The sequence below is a fragment of the Armigeres subalbatus genome, chromosome 2 (genome assembly GCF_024139115.2).
Source record: "Armigeres subalbatus isolate Guangzhou_Male chromosome 2, GZ_Asu_2, whole genome shotgun sequence".
NCBI classification, from domain to species: Eukaryota; Metazoa; Arthropoda; class Insecta; order Diptera; family Culicidae; genus Armigeres; species Armigeres subalbatus.
In genome coordinates, this window is record NC_085140.1 from 66374615 (window position 1) to 66394183 (window position 19569).

The window sequence follows — 19569 nt, forward strand, 5'->3', positions numbered from 1 at the left end:
TGTTTTTTCGTTTTCCAAAAGAAATTCTTAGAAATTTTCAGCAGTTTTTTTAATTTCCAAAAGAAATTATTCGGAATATGCCAAAATATTTCCGATGGAAATTTCTAAGATTTTCCAGTAGAAAATCGAAAAAAGTTCATCTGAAACACCAATAATGAATTTCCCGAGGAAATTCCGATGTTTATGTTTTTTCCGATGATGATTTTTTACAAGCGGAAATTACGAAAAAAATGTATTTTTGTAGTACTTGTAAAGGTTGTACTTTTGAAGCATTTCCAGTAGGAATTCCTCAAAAAATTAAAAGTTTTTACAGGAAATTTCTTTACTTGATTTTTCCTGAATATCCACAAGAAATTCTTTAATTTTTTTCTTCTTAAGATTTTTTCTTGGATTATTTTAAAAACATGAACATTTTTCAAAATTGTAGCTGCAGTCCGCTGATGCAAAAGTGTCGGCGGTGTGATGTCAAAAACCATCTGCGGCGAAATTTTTTTTAAATATTTTTCCATTTTTCCTTTTCAATTTTTTTTTGTGGAAATTGAGACTGAATCGCAATCTGTTTTTTCGTTTATTTTTTTATGGATATAGGATCTTAGGCTAAGATGGTCAAATAATGCAAATATGCATCGGCGTTGCGACCGACGCTGCGTTATCGATTTTTCGCGATGCACACCTACGTCTTTTTAACGCTGAGTTGAAAAGACACTACGTGGGCATCGGCTCTTAGATGCGCTTTGCGTTTAATGATTAAATAGTTAAATTTCAATTATTTGTATTTTTTACACCGTTATTGTTATTCACCAAAAGTTTTTCGTGTAAAAAAAACCACGTGGTTCGAGAGCAACACCCCTCCCCATGTGGCTTATCGTGGTCATTTTCCAAACCCCCCCCTCCCCCCATATATGACCACGTGGTTTCTGGACGGCCCCTACGCTGGCTTCTAACCCCCTCTTACTAACCGTATAATAAAATGATATTCATTGTATATATCACAAAGAACAATGGCTCCGTAAAGAGTTATACACGCCTGAGCCTACCAAATAAACGAAATTGAAAAAAAAAAGAACAACCGTTTAAAATGTGTCCCAATGTTTCGGCAAGTTTTTGTTGCCTTCATCAGGGGCGTTAGACGTAGAACCACATTCATGATTTTCCCCTTATAAAGGCAACAAAAACTTGCCGAAATGTTGGTACAGTTCTTAAACGGTTGTTCTAAAAATATGCAGACTGAAAAGCCAAAACCTCGCAAATAATTAGTCAACTCAGTAATATTATGATTCCGAACAAGTAAACAATTTGCTCTCAAACTCGGAAATGGATAAATTTTTGTGTACGATTCAATATTGCCTGCGAAAATTTATATTCAGAGCGTAATATGCATATCTTAACATTTTCCTTCCTCCGTTTGAGATCTTACTGAGTCGATTGTTTGTGGAAGATAATGACAAATTCTCTCCGGAATTCCTTCCACACTGCCATCATATCGCCAGAAATAATTCCTTTGTTCTGTCCATTGACGCCTCCGGAAAGCGTATAATAATGCATTCAATCAAAACAGATTCCGGCGAGTGAAACATTCTGACGGTGACCGTTGTGGATCGATTGATGAAAAGCGCTTGAGTGAAACTGGTTCTCGGAAGGATGAGTGTATTCCATAATCGAGCGCCAATCACTATCTCTAAGGCTACGCATGAATTGACCTCGTGTCGATTGCGTTGCAAACAGCATTAAGTTGCATTTATTTTGTTTGCTTTTGATGTCATAGTAGCGAAAACACGGTGATTCGCAAATCGTTGGAACTTTGATGTGTGTTACCTACGCTTCGGTGGGAAATTCGTCGATGCTTTTCCGGGAAATATGCGATGGTAGGGGTTTAGTGTTGAATTGTTCAATTGAGCAGTCAACTGTACCACGTTTGTGGACCAGCGGACTAATTCAAACACTGTATAAAATGAACACAACACGTTTTAGTTCAAATTGACAGAATACCTCATCGATAGACGCAACGTGAGAGTTGTGTTGAGGCAGCTGGCCCTGTGTACTCAAACACAAAGCATATTGAAAATTAAATACAACATGAATAGTTTTATCACAGACAAACAGACGTAACACTGAGGAAATTCCCATCGACCATGAGCTCAACGGTCGTTTTAAATTCAACTGCTTGCGAGTTTCACAACCAGGGGCACGCGCGTCGTATACCTGTGTAATTGACATCTCACACTAGCGCCTTCTGTTGACATTGTTGTACTAAACTTTGTTTCGTACAACATGCACGTTAGGTGGTGGTAAAATAACTGAGCGATGGATTTTGAAACAAATTGTTCTAGCTGTTACGTCTGTTTGTCTGTGGTTTTATGTTCTTTCGTCGCCATATTGGTCCCCATTGGCCATCATCCAGTGTTGTCGATTGGTAAACGGTTAAGCATTATGCTAACCCTGCGCGTGTGTCCATGAATATCAATATAAGTTTCGGAAAAGAAGCAGCATGACTCCGTGTACAAATATAATAACATTGCTGAACATAACACCATTCGTTTAGTTCCGATGCATGGCAGTGCAGCAGACGGTGCTCGGGGCAAATTTAATTTTCCTCGTACCGTACTTCCTAGCTTCTAACGAATGCATTTCCAGTGGAAGTTTTCGAATACCATTTTAACAACATTCGAATCCGGTACTCGATAGTTTGGAGTTCGGATGTGGGACCAAAGTGATGAAATTTAATAAACTTTAATAAATGATTACTTAGATGAAGTTAGTTGGTAGGTAGGTATCATGCAGTGGAATTTGAAATTTTGTAATTCAATTATTGACAACAGTTCGATTCAGCTTACCTTACTCTGAGGTATAAATAGAAATCCATCTGACGGTTTATCGTTGTTTGAAGAAGTATTTTAAAGAACAAGATGATAATTTATTATAACGCATCCTTTTTCTCGAAGAAACAAAAAAATGAAGAGGATGCAAGTGAGACCAACGATTCTTGAATTTTCGTAGTACACAAATCTATTTTCGGATCTTCAAGCAGTCGACCCAAACTGTGCAAATTTCTCAGTATGTAAACATAAAGTCAAAATCTCCGGCATAAGATGCTTCTAAATAGGAAAATATATTTCGGGTCATTGTGTCTGTCGGTATGCTAGTTGGTCGGAAAGAATACGGTAAACAGGAGGTAATTCGATACTCATGCTACATAACAATGGCATTTATTCACAGTGAGGGCAGATTGGGCCGGAAAGCCGTCCCTAAGGGAGTATCATTTATCCGATATGGCCCGGCTCGTTGCGATGAAAGCAAAGAGGGGCAGAGAAAGCACATCCGGTAAATTCGATTTAAGAGATAATAGTAAGGAATCAATTTTCGGAAGTTGTTTCTATTTCGGGAGATGGTCGCTAGGCAGCATCCCAATAATTGGAGCGCGTACAGTAGCTAGGCACTGGTTCATCACAGTTGGCCTAGTTTGGCACTGATTTGGGAGGAGTAAAACGAAGCACTTTCCCATTGATCTTTATTAAATTAGTGTAGCGATAGGCTGCCCATTTTCCGGTTGCAGTATCAGTAATGAAGCGAAACTCCAGGGCTGTTGACCAACAATTAGGACTAATTCAATTGGGTCTGTACACGAAATTGCGATTACTGTAATCACGTTGAGACAAGCGGAATCGATCGAGCAATCAATCAGATTAACCATCTGCTCGTTTGCTTTCACCTACGTGCAGTGTAAAAGCAATAATGGTTGGCATCAGTGGCAGACATCCTTTACTCACATTTTCAATCGTGACACTCGAATTTCCAATGCAAGTCATTTACGCATTCATGTCGGGTGGATGCGTTCTGTTGCCCACTGGACCGTTTTGTGTAAAAAGTTCGCATTTGTTCTAAAGCAAAACTATTCAGAATTTATGATGCGCATGATGATGGTTTTTATTTAGCATAACATACAATAGCGCTTGGATTATGGTGTTTTGAAAGGAAAAGAATTTGTAAGTTTTCTCTTTCACGAAATGTTAGAAGTGAGAAGTGAGAAGGGAGAAGTGAGAAATGAGAAAAAAGGTGTAATATGTGAGATGTGAGAAGTGAGTAGCAAGACGGGAGAAGTGAGAAGTAAGATGTAAGAAGCGAGAAGTGTGAAGTGAAAAGGGAGAAGTGAGGAAGTGAGAAGTGAATAGTGAGAAGTGACAAGTGAGAATTGAGAAGTGATATGTGAGAAATGAGAAGTGAGAAATATTTTGTGAGATGTGAGAAATAATTTGTGAGAAGTGAGAAGCAAGAAGGGAGAAGTGAGGAGAGTGAATTGAGAGAGCGAGAAGTGAATAGTGAGAAGTGAGTAATGAGATGAACATCTGAGATGTGAGAACGGAAAACTGAGAAGCGAGAAGCGGTAAGTATAAAGAGGAAAGTGATAAGTGAGAAGTGGCAAATGAGAGATTAGATACGATAAGTGAGATTTAAGATAGAAAAAGTGAGAAGCGAGAAGAGAGAAGTAGGAAGTAAGTAGTGAAAAATGAGAAGTGTGAAGTAAGTAGTGTAAAGTGAGAAGTGAGGAGTAAGAAGTGAACAGTGAGAAGTAAGTACTGAGAACTAAGAAACGAGTGGTGTGACCCGAGAAGCAAAAAATGATAAGCGAGAAGGAAGAAGTGAAAAGTGAATGAGAAGTAAGATGTGCGAAGTGAGAAGTGAGAAATAGGAAGTGAGAAATGATAAGTAAGAAAACGGTAGCGAGAAGTGAAATGTGAGTTTTGGGAAGTGTGAAATAAGGAATGATATGCGAGTAGTGAGAAGTAGAAGGTGAGCAGTGGAAAGTGATTTTTGAAAAGTGAGAAGTGAGATTTGGGAAATCAGAAGTGAGAAAGGAGAAGTGAGAAGTAATATGTAAGATGTAAGAAGTGAGAATGTTAGAAGTTAGAAATTAGAAGTGAGAAGTAAGAAGTGAGGAGCGAGAAGTGAGAAGTGAGAAGTGAAACGCGGGAAGTCAGAAGTGAGAGGCGAGAAGTGAATAGTGTGAAGTGAGATTTTAAGAATGAGAAGTGAGAAACGAGAAGTGATAAGTGAGAGCCGAGAAATGAGAAGCTATAAGTTAGAAGTGAGATTTAGGAATGAAAAAGTCGATACGAGAAGTGAGGTGTGAGATGTAAGAAGCTTAGAAGTGAGTAACGAGAAGTGATAAGTGAGAGCCGAGAAATGGGTTGGAAGCGACAAATGAGAAGTGAAATTGAAAAGTGAGAAATTCAATACAAGAAGTGAGATGTAAGATGTGAGAAGTGAGAAACGAGAATTGAGAGCCAAGAAATAGGTTGGAGGCGACAAATGAGAAGTGAGAAATTCAATACGAGAAGTAAGATGTGAGAAGTGAGAAGTAAGAAGCCAGAATTGAATGGAGAGAACTGGGTTGTGAGAAGTGAGATGGGAGAAGTGAGGAGCGAGAAATGAAAAGTAGTAAGATGTGAGAAGGGAAGGCAAGAAGGGTGAAGTTAGAAGATAGAAGTGGGGAGTGGGAAGCAAGATGTGAGAAGTGAGAATTGAGGAGCGAGAAGTGCAAAGTGATAGGTGAGAAGTGAATAGTGCGAAGTGAGAAATGAGATAAAGATGTGATATGTGAAAAGTGAGGCTTCTGCAATACATAACAGTCGTATGTAAACCCGAATGCAATGGCCGGAGCGAAATAGAGTAAGAGCAGCTCTCCGTGGGTGCGCGTACACGCAACGAAGATCTGACAATAAGAGCCCGAGTCATGGCTTCCTACGGACACGCTGAGGTGTGAATTTATGTCGCAGAACAACGATATTAAAGTCAGTGAATGGTATCGTTTACTGAATTGGTATTTAGTTTTATTATATTGAACTCTCGAGAAACATGTGCAAGTTATAGGGTAAGGAGGTATTTTGGCCCACCAGTTGACTGCTCATATTTTGGACCACTGAGTGCAAATTCCTCTTTTTGGTCTAAAATAAGAGCCCCCGTAAGGGTGGTCCAAAATACATCCTTTACCCTAAGGGGCCGTACACATATTACGTAAGCACTTATGGGGGGAGGGGGGGTCGGTCAATATCTTACGCTTCATATAAATAAAAAATCATTTGTATGAGAAAAATCTTACATGGGGGGAGGGGGGTTGGAAAACCCGAGAAAAATTGCTTACGTAATAAGTGTACGACCCCTAATGCTTCCAGGATTCTACTTGGGATTTTCTAGATAGCCAACCCTTTTCTCGGCAGTATGCTGGTCGCGCCGTGTGAATGTTAAAAATTCACCCCATTTTTCAGCGGTCTTCCAAACGCGTTTTGTGATTTTCCAAACCACAAACCAATTTCTGTTGGTCTTCCAGACGCGCCTTGTCATTTTCCAAACCACAAACTATTTTCCGGTGGTTTTCCAGACGCGATTTGTGATTGTCCAAACATCAAAAAACTTTTCGGTGATCTTCCAGACGCGCTTTGTGACTTTCCAAACCGCAAACCATTTTGCGGCAGTCTTCCAGACGCGCTTTGTGATTTTCCGAACCACAAACCCTTTTCCAACAACCACAAACTAGTTCAGCATCAGGATCGGAAAAATAACCAGACAGGATCACCAAAATGTGTGACCCCAAATGGCCGGAGTGAAAAGGGCTGAAGCAGCTCTCTGTGAGTGCGCGTGCACGTCACAGAGATCTGACAAGAAGAGCCCGATTCATGGCTTGCTGTTCACCGATGGACACGCTGAGGGTAACTTACTCAAACCCCACAAGACGATTCCTTTCAGCACGATCCATGACTGTACGTCGCCAACCACGCATTCTACAGACAGTATATTTTGACAGTATATGCTTATAAGCCGACTTCACATTCGCTGGAATAAAATATTAAGTTACATCGTAACAAATTAGTACTGCAGTAAAATGAGATAATTCAAATTCCAATAAGTTTGCACGGTATTTCATTGTATATGGGGAAAGATTGTTTAGCCAAATAAAACGTTAGACCGGAAGTCAACTAGTCGATTTTCATTTGGCTAAAATGGACGTTTGGCCAAAAGTCATTCGGTTGTAAGCCACTAAGCCGAAAACTATTTGTTCGAATATCATTTTGGCTAACATACTGAATGGCCGAACAAGTCATACAGGTAAGAAGTTAGGTCGAACAGGAAGAATAATTGTTGTTTGGCCGTACGATCAAATGACCTAAAATGTCATTTGGCTGAACTAGGCCGATACAAATATTAGAAAACAAATATGTCTCCTCCCTCGGATATTTTGAAGGGGCAACAACAAAAACTTCGGAAAATTTTAATGATTTTTTAACTGAATTTATGACCGCTCGCTTGTATGGAGATCCCCCATAGTGATATGGAGGTAGAGAGGGTATTTCCTGAGGTGCTCCGACAGCAGTGAAGACAAGGTGGAAAAGTTGAAGCAAAAGATAATGAATAAAAAAGACGTAATTCGATAACCGACATCTATAGAGCCGGTAGCCTGAAAATCTGGAGTAAATAATGTTGACGCGTCAGCAAGCGACGCATTAGCATAGCATTATCATTAGCATTGTTACGGTGTAATTCGTAGATTGGTCACTAGTGATACTCACGTTTTACTTTTGAGATCCTTATCTAGAATGCTATCAGAAGTGGGAGTGGTCCTTGATTCCAGTCTTACTATTCCTGGCCACGCCCATCTTCTAGGGAGAGGAAGGAAGTGTTGATGGGGTACTTACTTAACGAGCGGCCACCGACTTAGCGACACCCTCATAAGTATCACGGAGTTAGATAATGAGGAAGATATTCTTTGGGTCAGGATTTGCATGTAGTTGGCTATGTAACCGTGGTAAATCTTACCCCGTAACACAACACGTAAAGGTGTCTACCCAGCGTTACGGGTGCAACGCGTCAGCAAGCAAGACGCAGAATAATTCTAGCGTCCCGGGCTCCCCTCGTTCCCTTCGAAAAGCGATATGCAGAATTGCATCGTACTGGATCGAGGATGAAAAAGAGCGACGTGAATTGATCGCATAAGATAGACTCCGAATAGTATCTTTTATAAATATTGCCGTAGAAGAAATAGATTTTTTTATTGATAGGGCATAGCTATGTAATAATCGTAAAATTTGAACGCTTGAAATGAAGAAAAAAATAGATGATTATAATCTTATTATCATCTTAGTTCAATGATCATTTTTTTTATTGGTTTTGTTTTTCGTCGGCTTATTTCCCCCCCGAAGACAACCACCGATGCCAGGAAAACTACTCCACTAGGACCCTACATATCGTTGCCATCAACATGTGGGCCGGGGCCTACGGCTTTATTTATTATCTGAGGAAAGGCGAGACCAGACAATTTTCGTCTTAAAAAATAATCACCAACTCTCCGTGATTTTTGCAACATTTGTTTTGCAGTATGTTTTTATGTAGTCTGGACCTAATCAGCTAAATATTCAGCCTCTTCTGAAACGGCCCATTTTGGAAAATTACTTGTTTGGCCAAATGATTTTCTTAGTCATATTATTTGAGTGGCCAAATGACATTCTTGGCTATATGACCTGTTTTGCAAACGACTTCTTCGCCCAAACAACGTTTTCTGCCAAATGCCCCGTTCCGCCAATCGACGTTTCTTGTCTAGTTGTTTGTACATTAAACCTCATCGGCCAAATGGCTTTCGGCCTAATGGTTTGTTGGGCCAAATAACATATTTGACAGTTTTTGGCAAAATGGCTTTTGAGTGACTTTTGGCCAAATGGTACTTCTCCCTGTCATAGTCAATTATTTTCTCAAATGATACAGATCCGAACGACACGCTGTCTATCACTAATGTGTAAACAGCGGAGCATGAAGTTTACAAGGCCGAACCACAGAGAACAGACATGGAGGCTCATACAAAATTTTGTTGAAAACGTGTGTAAAGCTCCGCAGCGCCGCCAACGCAGACTGCCCGACATACAAACTCAATCTCACTAGGCGATGGCGGTAGCTTACATTACATAAACAAGGTGATACTGCCATCTAGTGACAATTATTTAAATTATTCATGGCATACCGGGTGATTTATTATCACGCTGAATTTCCATGAACCAATAGACCAGTACAGGGGTTTATCAAATTCACTCAGTCAATCAAATTTGACAGCGGAGCTCGAAGAAAGGCTCATTTTGCGTTCATTTTACCACCTGCTCAGTCATCAGAATTTGTTTTGGGGTTTCATTTTGCGTTAGATTATAAGGGTCTGTCCACAAATTACGTAACGCTTTTGTGGGGGAGGGGGGAGTGCCCACTTGCGTTATACTTTGTTACGCTAAAAGGTGGAGGAGGGGGTGGGTACTACCAAATGTTACGCATAACGCGAATAAAAATTTATTTCAAAGGTTTTTTTTTAATCACTGATTGAAGTAATTGCTAATATGTCTTAATCAAGAAGATGAATTCGTATCAACCTTTCCTTTTCACTACCATACTACGCATAATTGTCCCATGCTAGTCTCTGTAGCTTTTTACTTTTTATCAGTGCAAGCTATATTGATGTATTTAAAAGACAGCGAGTTTTATTCGAATAATTGTTGCTAAATTTCGAGGCATTTTTGTCTCGCGATGAATATTTACGATTTCTACAGATTATATTATTTTATGGAACGACGCTTTTATTGGTATTGTATTTCGTGATTAAATTTTCCGGCAGTCAAAGTTAATAGATGCAACCCAAAGAGTTTTCATTCAATTGCATTTTAGCTCAACGACTTCAACCAATTTAAAAATGATCGTTATCGTTTTAGTCATTACCGAAATCAAGCACTTAGTCCCGCCAAACTGAAATTTGAATGGCCATGGTCGCAAATTCTATTTCCGTTTTTATTAGCTGCATTCTTGATATCCTTGGTTTTAACCATGTGCCGTTTCTATTCTAACAGTGTTCAATAAATACCAAAACCCACATGCTTCAGAGAAAGATAAAAAATGACTTTGAAATTTTCTCAGCTACGCGTTATATGGGGGAGGGGGAGGGATGCAAAAATGTTACTTTTTGTTACGAGGGGGAGGGAGGGGGTCAAAAACTCGAATTTTTGCGTTACGTAATATGTGAACAGACCCTAAGACAAAGCGAACCTTCCATATTCGAACTAAGGTAAGAAACGCGACTGGGGAGTAATTCACCAATTGGGGAAGTGTACCGTAGAGCCTAATTTGGCCAACCCTAAAAAATGCATGTTTTCCAAAAAATATCGAAAAGTTTCAACAGTGAAGAAGCATGAGGGATATCTCCTGTCAGAGCTAATAAGACCCTCAAAAATTGCTTTATTTTTGGAGTTAAGCGAGAAACTGACCAAATTAGGATAATGGCCAAAATTGGTACAGTTCCCCTACGCAATTCCGTTAACACCAAAACCAATACCATCTAGCAGCATGTTAAATAGTTGGTATCGTTTGTTGGATCCTATATAAGGCCATCCGACCCACATGACATGTCGCTTGATTTGAGTAAAACGCTTGTAACTGTGTGGTGGCAATCCAATTGATCGACCTCAACTTATAAGAAATCTTTCCAAAGTGATGATTCGTTTTCCATATTTCCTTCGTGAGCCCACCTTAATTGATTTTTTTTTCAATAATTCAATAACTTCGGCACAGAAATGCACGAGCGTAGTGAAAGAAATGAAGCAAATGACACCTATTTCTAATTAGCTGTCACACGACTTACCGGAAACTTTCAGTTCTAGAACGAGGCGAGCATTCCTTTGACAGGCCGGAGTTGGTGAATCTGGGGAAGAAAGGGAAAACGAAGTGAAAATTATCTGAGATTTAATTTCCTTTGTGATGCCTGAGGAATTATTGAATAAAAAAAAAGCGATGATATGCGGAACCTTGTTGAGGAGCACCTTTATGTAGTAGCGACTAGCGAGTTTAAGGAAATCTCTACATTACATCATTAATCGAGTTTGTAATTGGAAAAAGTCCTACCAGCAAATTGAGAAAACTCTGCAGTAAAACAATAGAGGGGGACGAATAACAGATAAATTGGATCATTATGCGTTGGTGGAAAAAAGTTTCATTGGCAGATGAGACAGATTAAAACAATACACATTATTTTCCTATTTATATTATCAGCGTTTCTTGATCTTTCTTTATGAATCACTAGACTTTTTGCGATGGTTTTCTTCGACGAAAACGATGATCGCAATCCACAACCCATCGCTGGCGGATTTATAATGATAAATTTGCTTTTAACGTCTTCTATTTTGCACATTTGGAGTGAAAATGCATTCTACGTATATCTCTAATCGTATACAGGAAAAACTTGACGATAACGTTATTCGACACAAAATTCTTGGGTAAAATTTTTATTGTCAACACCAATTATACATACATCATTTTGTTAATCCAATATAGAAGAATAAAGTTAATTGGAATTGATAGGATCTTTTATATTCCTTAGATTTTTTTTTTCTGTGAGGCACATGAATAGCAGTTTTCAAAACAAACAACTGAATTGGGCGATGAAATGACGGAAAAAGAAACATAAGAAAATAAGTTACATAAACTCCTTTGCAGTACTTGTAAAGGTGGAAAACTTACAGATCGTTTAGCTAAAGCACAAGAAGCCATAAAATGCAGATAAAGACGGTAATGTTTCATGTTTACGTAAAGGAGGATGTTACCTAGCTATTGATATACTACGCCGTAGAAAATGAGTAGCCTTGAAAGACAACTGGAAGCAGATTTTTTTTTAAATTTTAAAGAGCAAGTGCAAATTCCAGTTTTGCTCTACGACGTGAATCATCGCATGGGGGTGAACTTTAGCACACCCAAGAAGGTTGCATGCACATAACTTAACAAGCAGAAAAATGAATGCCGAAGTGCATACAAAGGACAGGAAGCTTCTACATAAAGTGTGCTTTGCTTTATAGAAACACTTTGAGGGTTCCGGTTAAATTTGCGAATTCACTTGGAAGTGCAAGTAAAAAGTAGCAGAGCTTTTAATGGGCGTTGGTTTATTCCTTTCTCGGATAATAAGTGCACGTAAGGCAAAAGGATTACTGAAAATCCGAACTTTTGATACAAAGGCCCAGTGATGTACACCAATCGATACAGCTCGACGGATTGATGTGATGTCTGTATTCACATTGTGTACAAAATGTAACCTAGAAGGTGAACATTATCAGATTTTCCCGCAACGAGTTGAATTCGACGGGAAATGATGTAGGTGTATTTGTTTCGTAAGTGGAAAATATCTTTAACACAGTAAAACATTTGGTTTGTTTGATACGAATGCAAATATATGTTAATTAATTCAAATATAGTATATTAATAGTAATAGAGTATATTTGATTAATTGCAATAATAGGGTCTTTCTCCCTGAAGTGTTATTTTGATTTCTCTTAGAAGTTTTTCTTATTACATATTATAAAGCACACGAGAAAAACACTATCACTGCTAGGCGGATAAATCTGAGTTTTCATTATTTCAGTTTTGTGTTGATCAGAATTGTGATTTTTATAAAACCAGCTACATTATGCAATGATCTCCTATTGTAAATAAAAAGGTTTTTGTGACTTAATAACCCATTTGAAATATGCAAAACGTCCGAATGGGGATATAAAATGAGTTCAAGGAATGTACCCTGGAGGTACCATATTTTGCGCATTTAAGAAAATTTCGAAATAAAATCGTTGTTATCGAGAAACCATAATGATTTATGAATACATTTAAGTAGTTGTTGTGTAACTATAATCCACAGAAGACTATGAGCCATGAAAGTTTTGATTAAATTGATTAAGAACATATATTATTAACCGATTTGTAAAATGCCATATGGTTCCTAATTCTGCGCACATATTTTGAATTGTTCCATATTCTGCGCACAATGTTCCTAATTCTGCGCACAATAATAACAACTTAGTTTGGGTAATTTTTTGTCTCATGAAATGGTTTTGAACATTTATACAAATGAACCGTTTGTTTGAGAAACTGCATATGTGACATTTTTGGCCAAAATGAGATTTTCATATATTCTGAATCCTCGTCCAAAAATACGTATCCTGGCAAAAAATACGAAAAAAAATTTTTTGTTCGGAAATGTATGAAGAATTTTTCGTTTGTTTGAGAAACTACATATGTCCACGTACTTTGAAGAGCAATTGTGGAGTACTGCTTACATTTTTTGCACTGAAAATGCCCCAGGGTGTTGAGTTTTATCAAAAACTATTGATCTGTATCGAAGAAATCGAAAGATTCGGTGCAAGTTTGCTTAAAAACAGTTTTTTGTTGTTTTCTCGAAATAGTGTAAAATGGACTTATGCAGTTTCTCAAACAAATGATTCAAATATTTCATCACTTTTGCACTTTTTTAGTACCATGTATGTTTATCTGACTTCAACGTTTTACCGTTCTTGTACGCTAAGTATACGAAAAAACGTCCGCTTCAAAACGAATTTTAACATATGTAATACCGGGCGAATTAGACCTAAACCTAATCGACTCAGCTGCGATTACTTGAGATGATGCCTGTGTGTGCGTGTTTGTGTGTATGATGTATGCGTACAAAGATCTTAATCATTTTTCAAGTCCATTATCCGATTGCTCGCCATCGCCCGTTAGACAACTTTCCAGATCGGTTATTGTGTTCATGTCAATGGTCAAGTCACTGTTTTGTCTTGTTTACTAAACTGCCGCTAACCGCAAGTCGAGCACCTCTGTATATGGAGGCCCATATACAGATGTGCTCGACTTGCGGTTAGCGGCAGTAAAGTTCGGCATTGATGAAAAGGCATTTTTTTTTATTCCGTCAAATCGGATATTTATATGGAATGGAAATAAATGTAATCCAACGCGAATTATAAGGCCAGTCCATAAGTACATAAATGCTAATATTGCCCAAAGTACTATTTTCTCAAATGTCGTAATACCAGTTCAATCTAGGAAATCTTCGAGTGGGGAATTATGTCGATTTTTCAGGGAAAATTATTTGTGCTAGTCATGTGATATACACATTTAGATAGGATACCTCGAAGTTTAAAAAGCGCTCAGTGGAGCTGTGGTGCGCAAGGCCAAGTAGCAGATATCCCTTGTTTCTTTCCGGATAATCTATTTTCGCATTTTTTCTTGTTCTTCTGGTTTTATTCCAGCATTTTGAAATTTGTTTTCTTGCCAAAACAGTCGCTACGTCCAATTTAGGTTGATAAGCTAGGCAGAAAGTAAATTTTGTGCCATACTCTGCGTAACATAAATTGCTTTCTATAAACTATAGAATACACTCTGAAAGCCGAATATCATCATCCGAATAATCAGTGGAATTTCGGGAGACTTTCTATAACTTTTACGAGAAGTTCTCCAGAATTTCCACGGGAAATTCTTCATAGTTTCCGGGGAGGATTGTTTAAAATGTTTGTTTTTCAAGGGTAAATTGCTCGAAATATTTTAAGAACTTCTTTGGATATCTACAGGAAATTATTTATATACAGGAATTTATTGTTTGTCAAAAGACCATTGAACAAAATATCCCAACCTCTCTACTATCTAAGTCGATACTGGCCTAGAAGCTAAAAGTCATCTAGCCAAATTACATTTAGCCGAACCGTACTGAACGTTTACCTAAAACTGTTATCAAGTCGAAAATGGTTTGACCGAAACTGTAGTTTAGCCGAAAGCGACATACGGCCGAAAGAACATTCGACCGAACTGGTAATTTGACCGAAAAAGTTGTTTGCCCTAACAGGTCATTTGACTGAAAATTCCGTTCGGCCGAAAAAGTCGTTTGTCCAAATAGATCATTTGACCAAAAATGCAGTTTGGTAAAAATGGGCATTTGGCAGAAAGAGCCATTTGGTCCAAATTGTCCTTTCTGCAATACAACCATTTCGGCTAAATGGCATTTTCTGCCGACTAATGTCGTTCGGCTGAATTGATCATTTTACCAAAAAGTCGTTTAGCCGAATGGGTCATTTGGCAGAAAATGCCGTTTGGCCGATATGGTTGTTTTGCAGAAAGGACATTTTTAGGCCAAATGGCTCTTTCTGCCAAAGCACGGTAATAAAGTTAATTAGTTCAGTGCGTGTTGGCTCTTGTTTCGGACAGCAAAACGATCGCGCGATTTGCCGAAATTTTGTGTTCTGCATTACGCGGCCGGTAATAAAGTTAATTAGTTCAGTGCGTGTTGGCTCTTGTTTGGGACGGCAGAACGATCGCGCGATTTGTCGAAATTTTGTGTTCTGCATTACGCGGCCAGTAATAAAGTTAATTAGTTCAGTGCGTGTTGGCTCTTGTTTCGGACAGCAGAACGATCGCGCGATTTGCCAAAATTTTGAGATTTGCATTGCGCGGCCAATAATAAAGTTAATTAGTTCAGTGCGTGTTGGCTCTTGGTTCAGCGTAAGAATTATTGAGCAGAAATAAGGTTTTGATAAGCTGTAAATTTATTTAAATACGCACGCACCCATACAAAAGCACACACACACATTCACTACACATATAAACCCACATACATACTCATATACACACATACATATATTCACACATAAACAAACTGATTTACATCATACATAAATACGCACACGATTTTTATTATATATTAGGTATCTATTAGAGTGGGGCGCAGTTGTATGGAAAAACGCAAACTTCGTCCGATCAACTGAAATCAAGGTTTTTCTGAATCGTTTTGGGACCCCAATTAACCATGCAAAATATGGGCTCGATTAGTTGCAACCTCGCATGCCGCATCGCGTTTTAAATTTACATGGAGATTAGTATGGAAAAACATACTTTTTTACATTTTTGCTCTTAGCGGCTTCAATTTATCATCAATCACGTGACTCAATACGTTAGCATATAGTCTGGAAGATGCTAAAAGACTTTACCGAAGAAGGTACGTAGCTGGAAGGTCTACAAAAAATGTTATTACGTTTTGAAAATTGATTGTTTAAACCATATGCAAGAAATCAATGTTTCTGCCAGCACTACCGGATGACCTATGGTTATCGAAGGGCAAAACCCATCTTCCTTCTTGTCGGATTTTTTTCTTTGGGAAATATTGCCGGATAGCTCCCATTAGCTCTAAAGCCCTATAAGATCAATTATTTTGAAATAACATTCAGTTAAATTATTGGTCTACGTAGCACGGCAGTGCTGGCAGAATAAACGATTTTTTGCATACGGTTTGAACACTCAATGTTCGAAGCGTTATAACTTTTTTCATGGACGTTCCAGCAACGTGCCTTCTTCAGCAAAGTTTTTCGGCATCCTTTGGGTTATACTTTAACGCAATGTGCCACTTGGTTTACGATGAACTGAAACCTCTCGTAGTAGAAATGCAAAAATATATGTTTTCCCATACTAATTTCCATACAAACTTCAAACGCGATGCGGAAAGCGAGGAAGCAACCAATCGGTCCCAAATTCTGCACAGTTGTTCAGGACCCAGAATGGCTTAGAAAAACCATTGATTTGAAAAAATGACCATGACGCCCCACTCTAGTATCTATATTATTGGAAGCGTTTGGTACGGGAGGTCCACGCTTTCTTCCTTTCTCCTCGATTCCAAGCTATTAAGTGACTAGGTATTTCTGAAGTCGCTCAATATCTAGGAGTCATCTCTGCGGTACATACTGCGTAGTTGGCCTGGCCATATGAAAAGAAAAATGATGGAATTCAGAAACCGTCATTTTCCAGGATGCTTTCAAGTATTGGCTACGCAAGTATGAGATTAGATTAGATTAGAAATGGCTCTTTCTGCCAAAGCATCATTCCTCCTACTGAACCGCATTTTTGGTCAAAAGGTCTGTCTGGTCTTACGGTTTTTTTGGCCTAATGTCCCTTTCGGCTATATGTCGCTATCGGCCAAACTACATTTTAAGACAATTTATTTTCGTACTTTCTGGTTTGTTGATTTTTATCGGTGATTTCCGTTATTTTTATAACGTTTCAGATCTGACGATGGCCGAATGGAGTAGGTATTATATTAAGTAGTACTATATTAAAAACGGAAATTGTGTATTTTTCATCACCGATAAAAATCAACAAACCAGAATATATAAAGTTTTACGGTGACCAAAACCCCACCAAACTATTTTCGACCTGTTAACAGTATCGTTTATACGTTAAATTCGACTTCATAGGATTTGATTAGTTGACTTTTGGTTTAAGGGCTAGTACCGACTTAAAAAGTAGAGAGATTGCGAAATTTCGTTCAATGGTCATTTGATAAAAAGGCCGTTTTGCAGTGAATCACATTTACCCAAACGGGTGGACATTTTTGATAACTGCAACGCATTCTTGACATCGAACGGTTGTCAGTCGACGTCAGAAGCAATAGGAGTGCACCTGATTGTGCAACGTAATGCAGCTTTCATCGACTTCGACAGTGCTTAGAAGTTCAGCACCGGTCCGATAACTGCAATACTGTTGTAACTATGGAATTGCAGTTAAAAAGTATTGCAGTTTGACTTGTAGTTATCGAACGTCTACTGTACAAAGAATATCTCGTATGTATAAATCCAAAGAAATTCTTTGAAACCTCCGAGCCCTTTTCCAGTAAGTTTTTCGTGAAAATTCCAGAGAATTTGCCTTGAAAACTCCTTCTCTCCCGCGGATATTCCGAAGAATTTTCTGTTTTAACGTTGGACATGCCAAATTAGCAGTCCTTATTATTCTTCACTGAGCAGAAGTCAACGTTAAAACACCCATTCCACCAGCCGCGCTCTTCTACAATTATGAAGCGTAAATTTCAAAAAAATCTGAAAAGAAACTCAACAAGTACTTTCCGTGGAAAATCCGAACATTGTTCGGTACAAATTTGGAACAATTTCTCGTGATAATTCTGAAAAATTTTAGGTAATTATAAGGTAATTCATTCCAGAGAATTCTAGAAACTTCAAAGTAGTTCTCGTGGAATACCGAAAATGATGTCCAAATGAATATTTAGGAATAAACTTAAAGAATTTTCTGTAGAAGTTCATCATATTTTTCGGTCGAAATTCGAAAGATTTTTCCGTTAATGTCTTGAAAATATCCCGAAAAAAGCAAAAAAATAACTTGGAGAAACATAATAAAAAAATCAACACGCCGATTCACGCCGCTGCCGCTGACGCCGGCTAAAATGGCTTTCGGCGTGACACCGGAAACGCCGCCGCCGGCAACCAAAATTCTAACAAACATCGCCGCCGCCGAATATCGGACCGGCGCACACCTCTAGATGCGATCTCTTCTTTGAAAGTAGGCCTTTGCCCGGACTAGGGCAATAGCGGATGTGATCCCTTCTTTAAAAGTAGTCGCTCGCCCGGATTAAGGCAATGGTGGGTCTTATCCCTTCTTTTAAAGTAGGCGCTTGCCTGGATTAAAGTAGATAATGTTAATTAAGGAAATGGTGATGTGTTTTTTTTAAACTAGGTGTTTGCCCAGAATAAAGCAATGGTGGATGTGATTCCTCTTTTGGAAGTTGACGTTTGCCCGGATTGAGGCAATGGTGGATTTGATGCCTTCTTCAAAAGAAGGTGTTTATCCAGCATTAAGCAACGGGAGTGAGTGTACACTGTACACATACAACAGTAATTAGAGCAAAATGCTCCGATTTACTTCATTTGTTTGTTACTCACTTCAATTAATGTACCTATACTTTTTTGTGAAATTAGTGAAACCGAAGGTCACTAATTAGATTTTTCCAAACAAACTTTTAGCACTTTTAGCGAGTAGTGAAAAGTGAGAATTGTGAAGTGAGAAGTGAAGAACGAAACATTTCTTACTTCTCAATTCACATGAGAAATAGGTGAGTGACAAAAGGGGAGTGAAAAGTGAGATGTTAGAAGTGAGAAAAGTGAAGCAAGAAAAGAAAAATTAGAATTTGGAAGTGAGAAGTAAGAAATAAGAAGTTAGTTAGAAGCAAAAAGTAAGAATCGAGAAGTGAGAAATGAAAAATAGAAATGCAGCCACTGACGATTTTTAGGAGCTGTCGCCATCAACATTTTCGACTGGTGCGCCGTAGAAATTTTTGACCATCATTTGTTTTGCTATCTTTTAGAAATCTTATTTTACCATTGACTACAGAAACCTTGATGTAATGGGCCATCAGAGGATGCTGATTAGGGCTTTTGAATGAATAAAAATATGTCGGTAACAAGTTAAAAGTTTTTCATCTGTTGATTAAAAAAGTCAATATTTCCGTTTATTAAACAACCCAATTCTGAGAAATTCTCGGGAATACTCTTTCAAGAAATTTGGAGAGTTACTCCTCAAAGTATTCAGAGCAATCCATCCGAGATGCATTTTAGTAAATTCCCCAGAAATTCAAAGGAATTCTATGCTTCAGGATGGTATGAATAAAGTATAAAGTGAGAAATAAGTAGTTTGCTCTACTCTTTCTTTCTTCTTGCTACTTTTCAATTATCTGCTTCCTTTTACTCTTCCTTCTTTATTTTTCTATATTCCTTCTCAATTCTTCCTTCTACTACTGCTACTACTGCTACTGCCTTCTTCTTTCTTCCTCCTACATCCTTATTCCTACCTCCATCTTCTTGATTCTTTCCTCTAGCCTCACTTCTCCCTTTTCTTTTCTCGGTACTCATTTCTCACTAATCACTTTGAACATCTCACTTCGCAACACTGCATTTCTCACTTTTTTCTTTT

The 19569-nt window shown here is 38.3% G+C and overlaps 1 protein-coding gene across 2 annotated transcripts in view; it reads right to left on the reverse strand.

Annotated features, from left to right (window-relative positions):
• LOC134208790 (diuretic hormone receptor) overlaps positions 1–19569 on the reverse strand; it is a 216943-nt gene that overhangs the window by 38173 nt on the left and 159201 nt on the right. For both annotated transcript variants that reach the window (XR_009978700.1, XM_062684740.1), the window contains exon 11: positions 10658–10717. Coding sequence is in view for 1 of the 2 variants with exons in the window: in XM_062684740.1 (XP_062540724.1) it covers positions 10658–10717 (60 nt within the window). In the remaining variant the exon portion in view is untranslated. The remainder of the gene's footprint in view (positions 1–10657; positions 10718–19569) is intronic.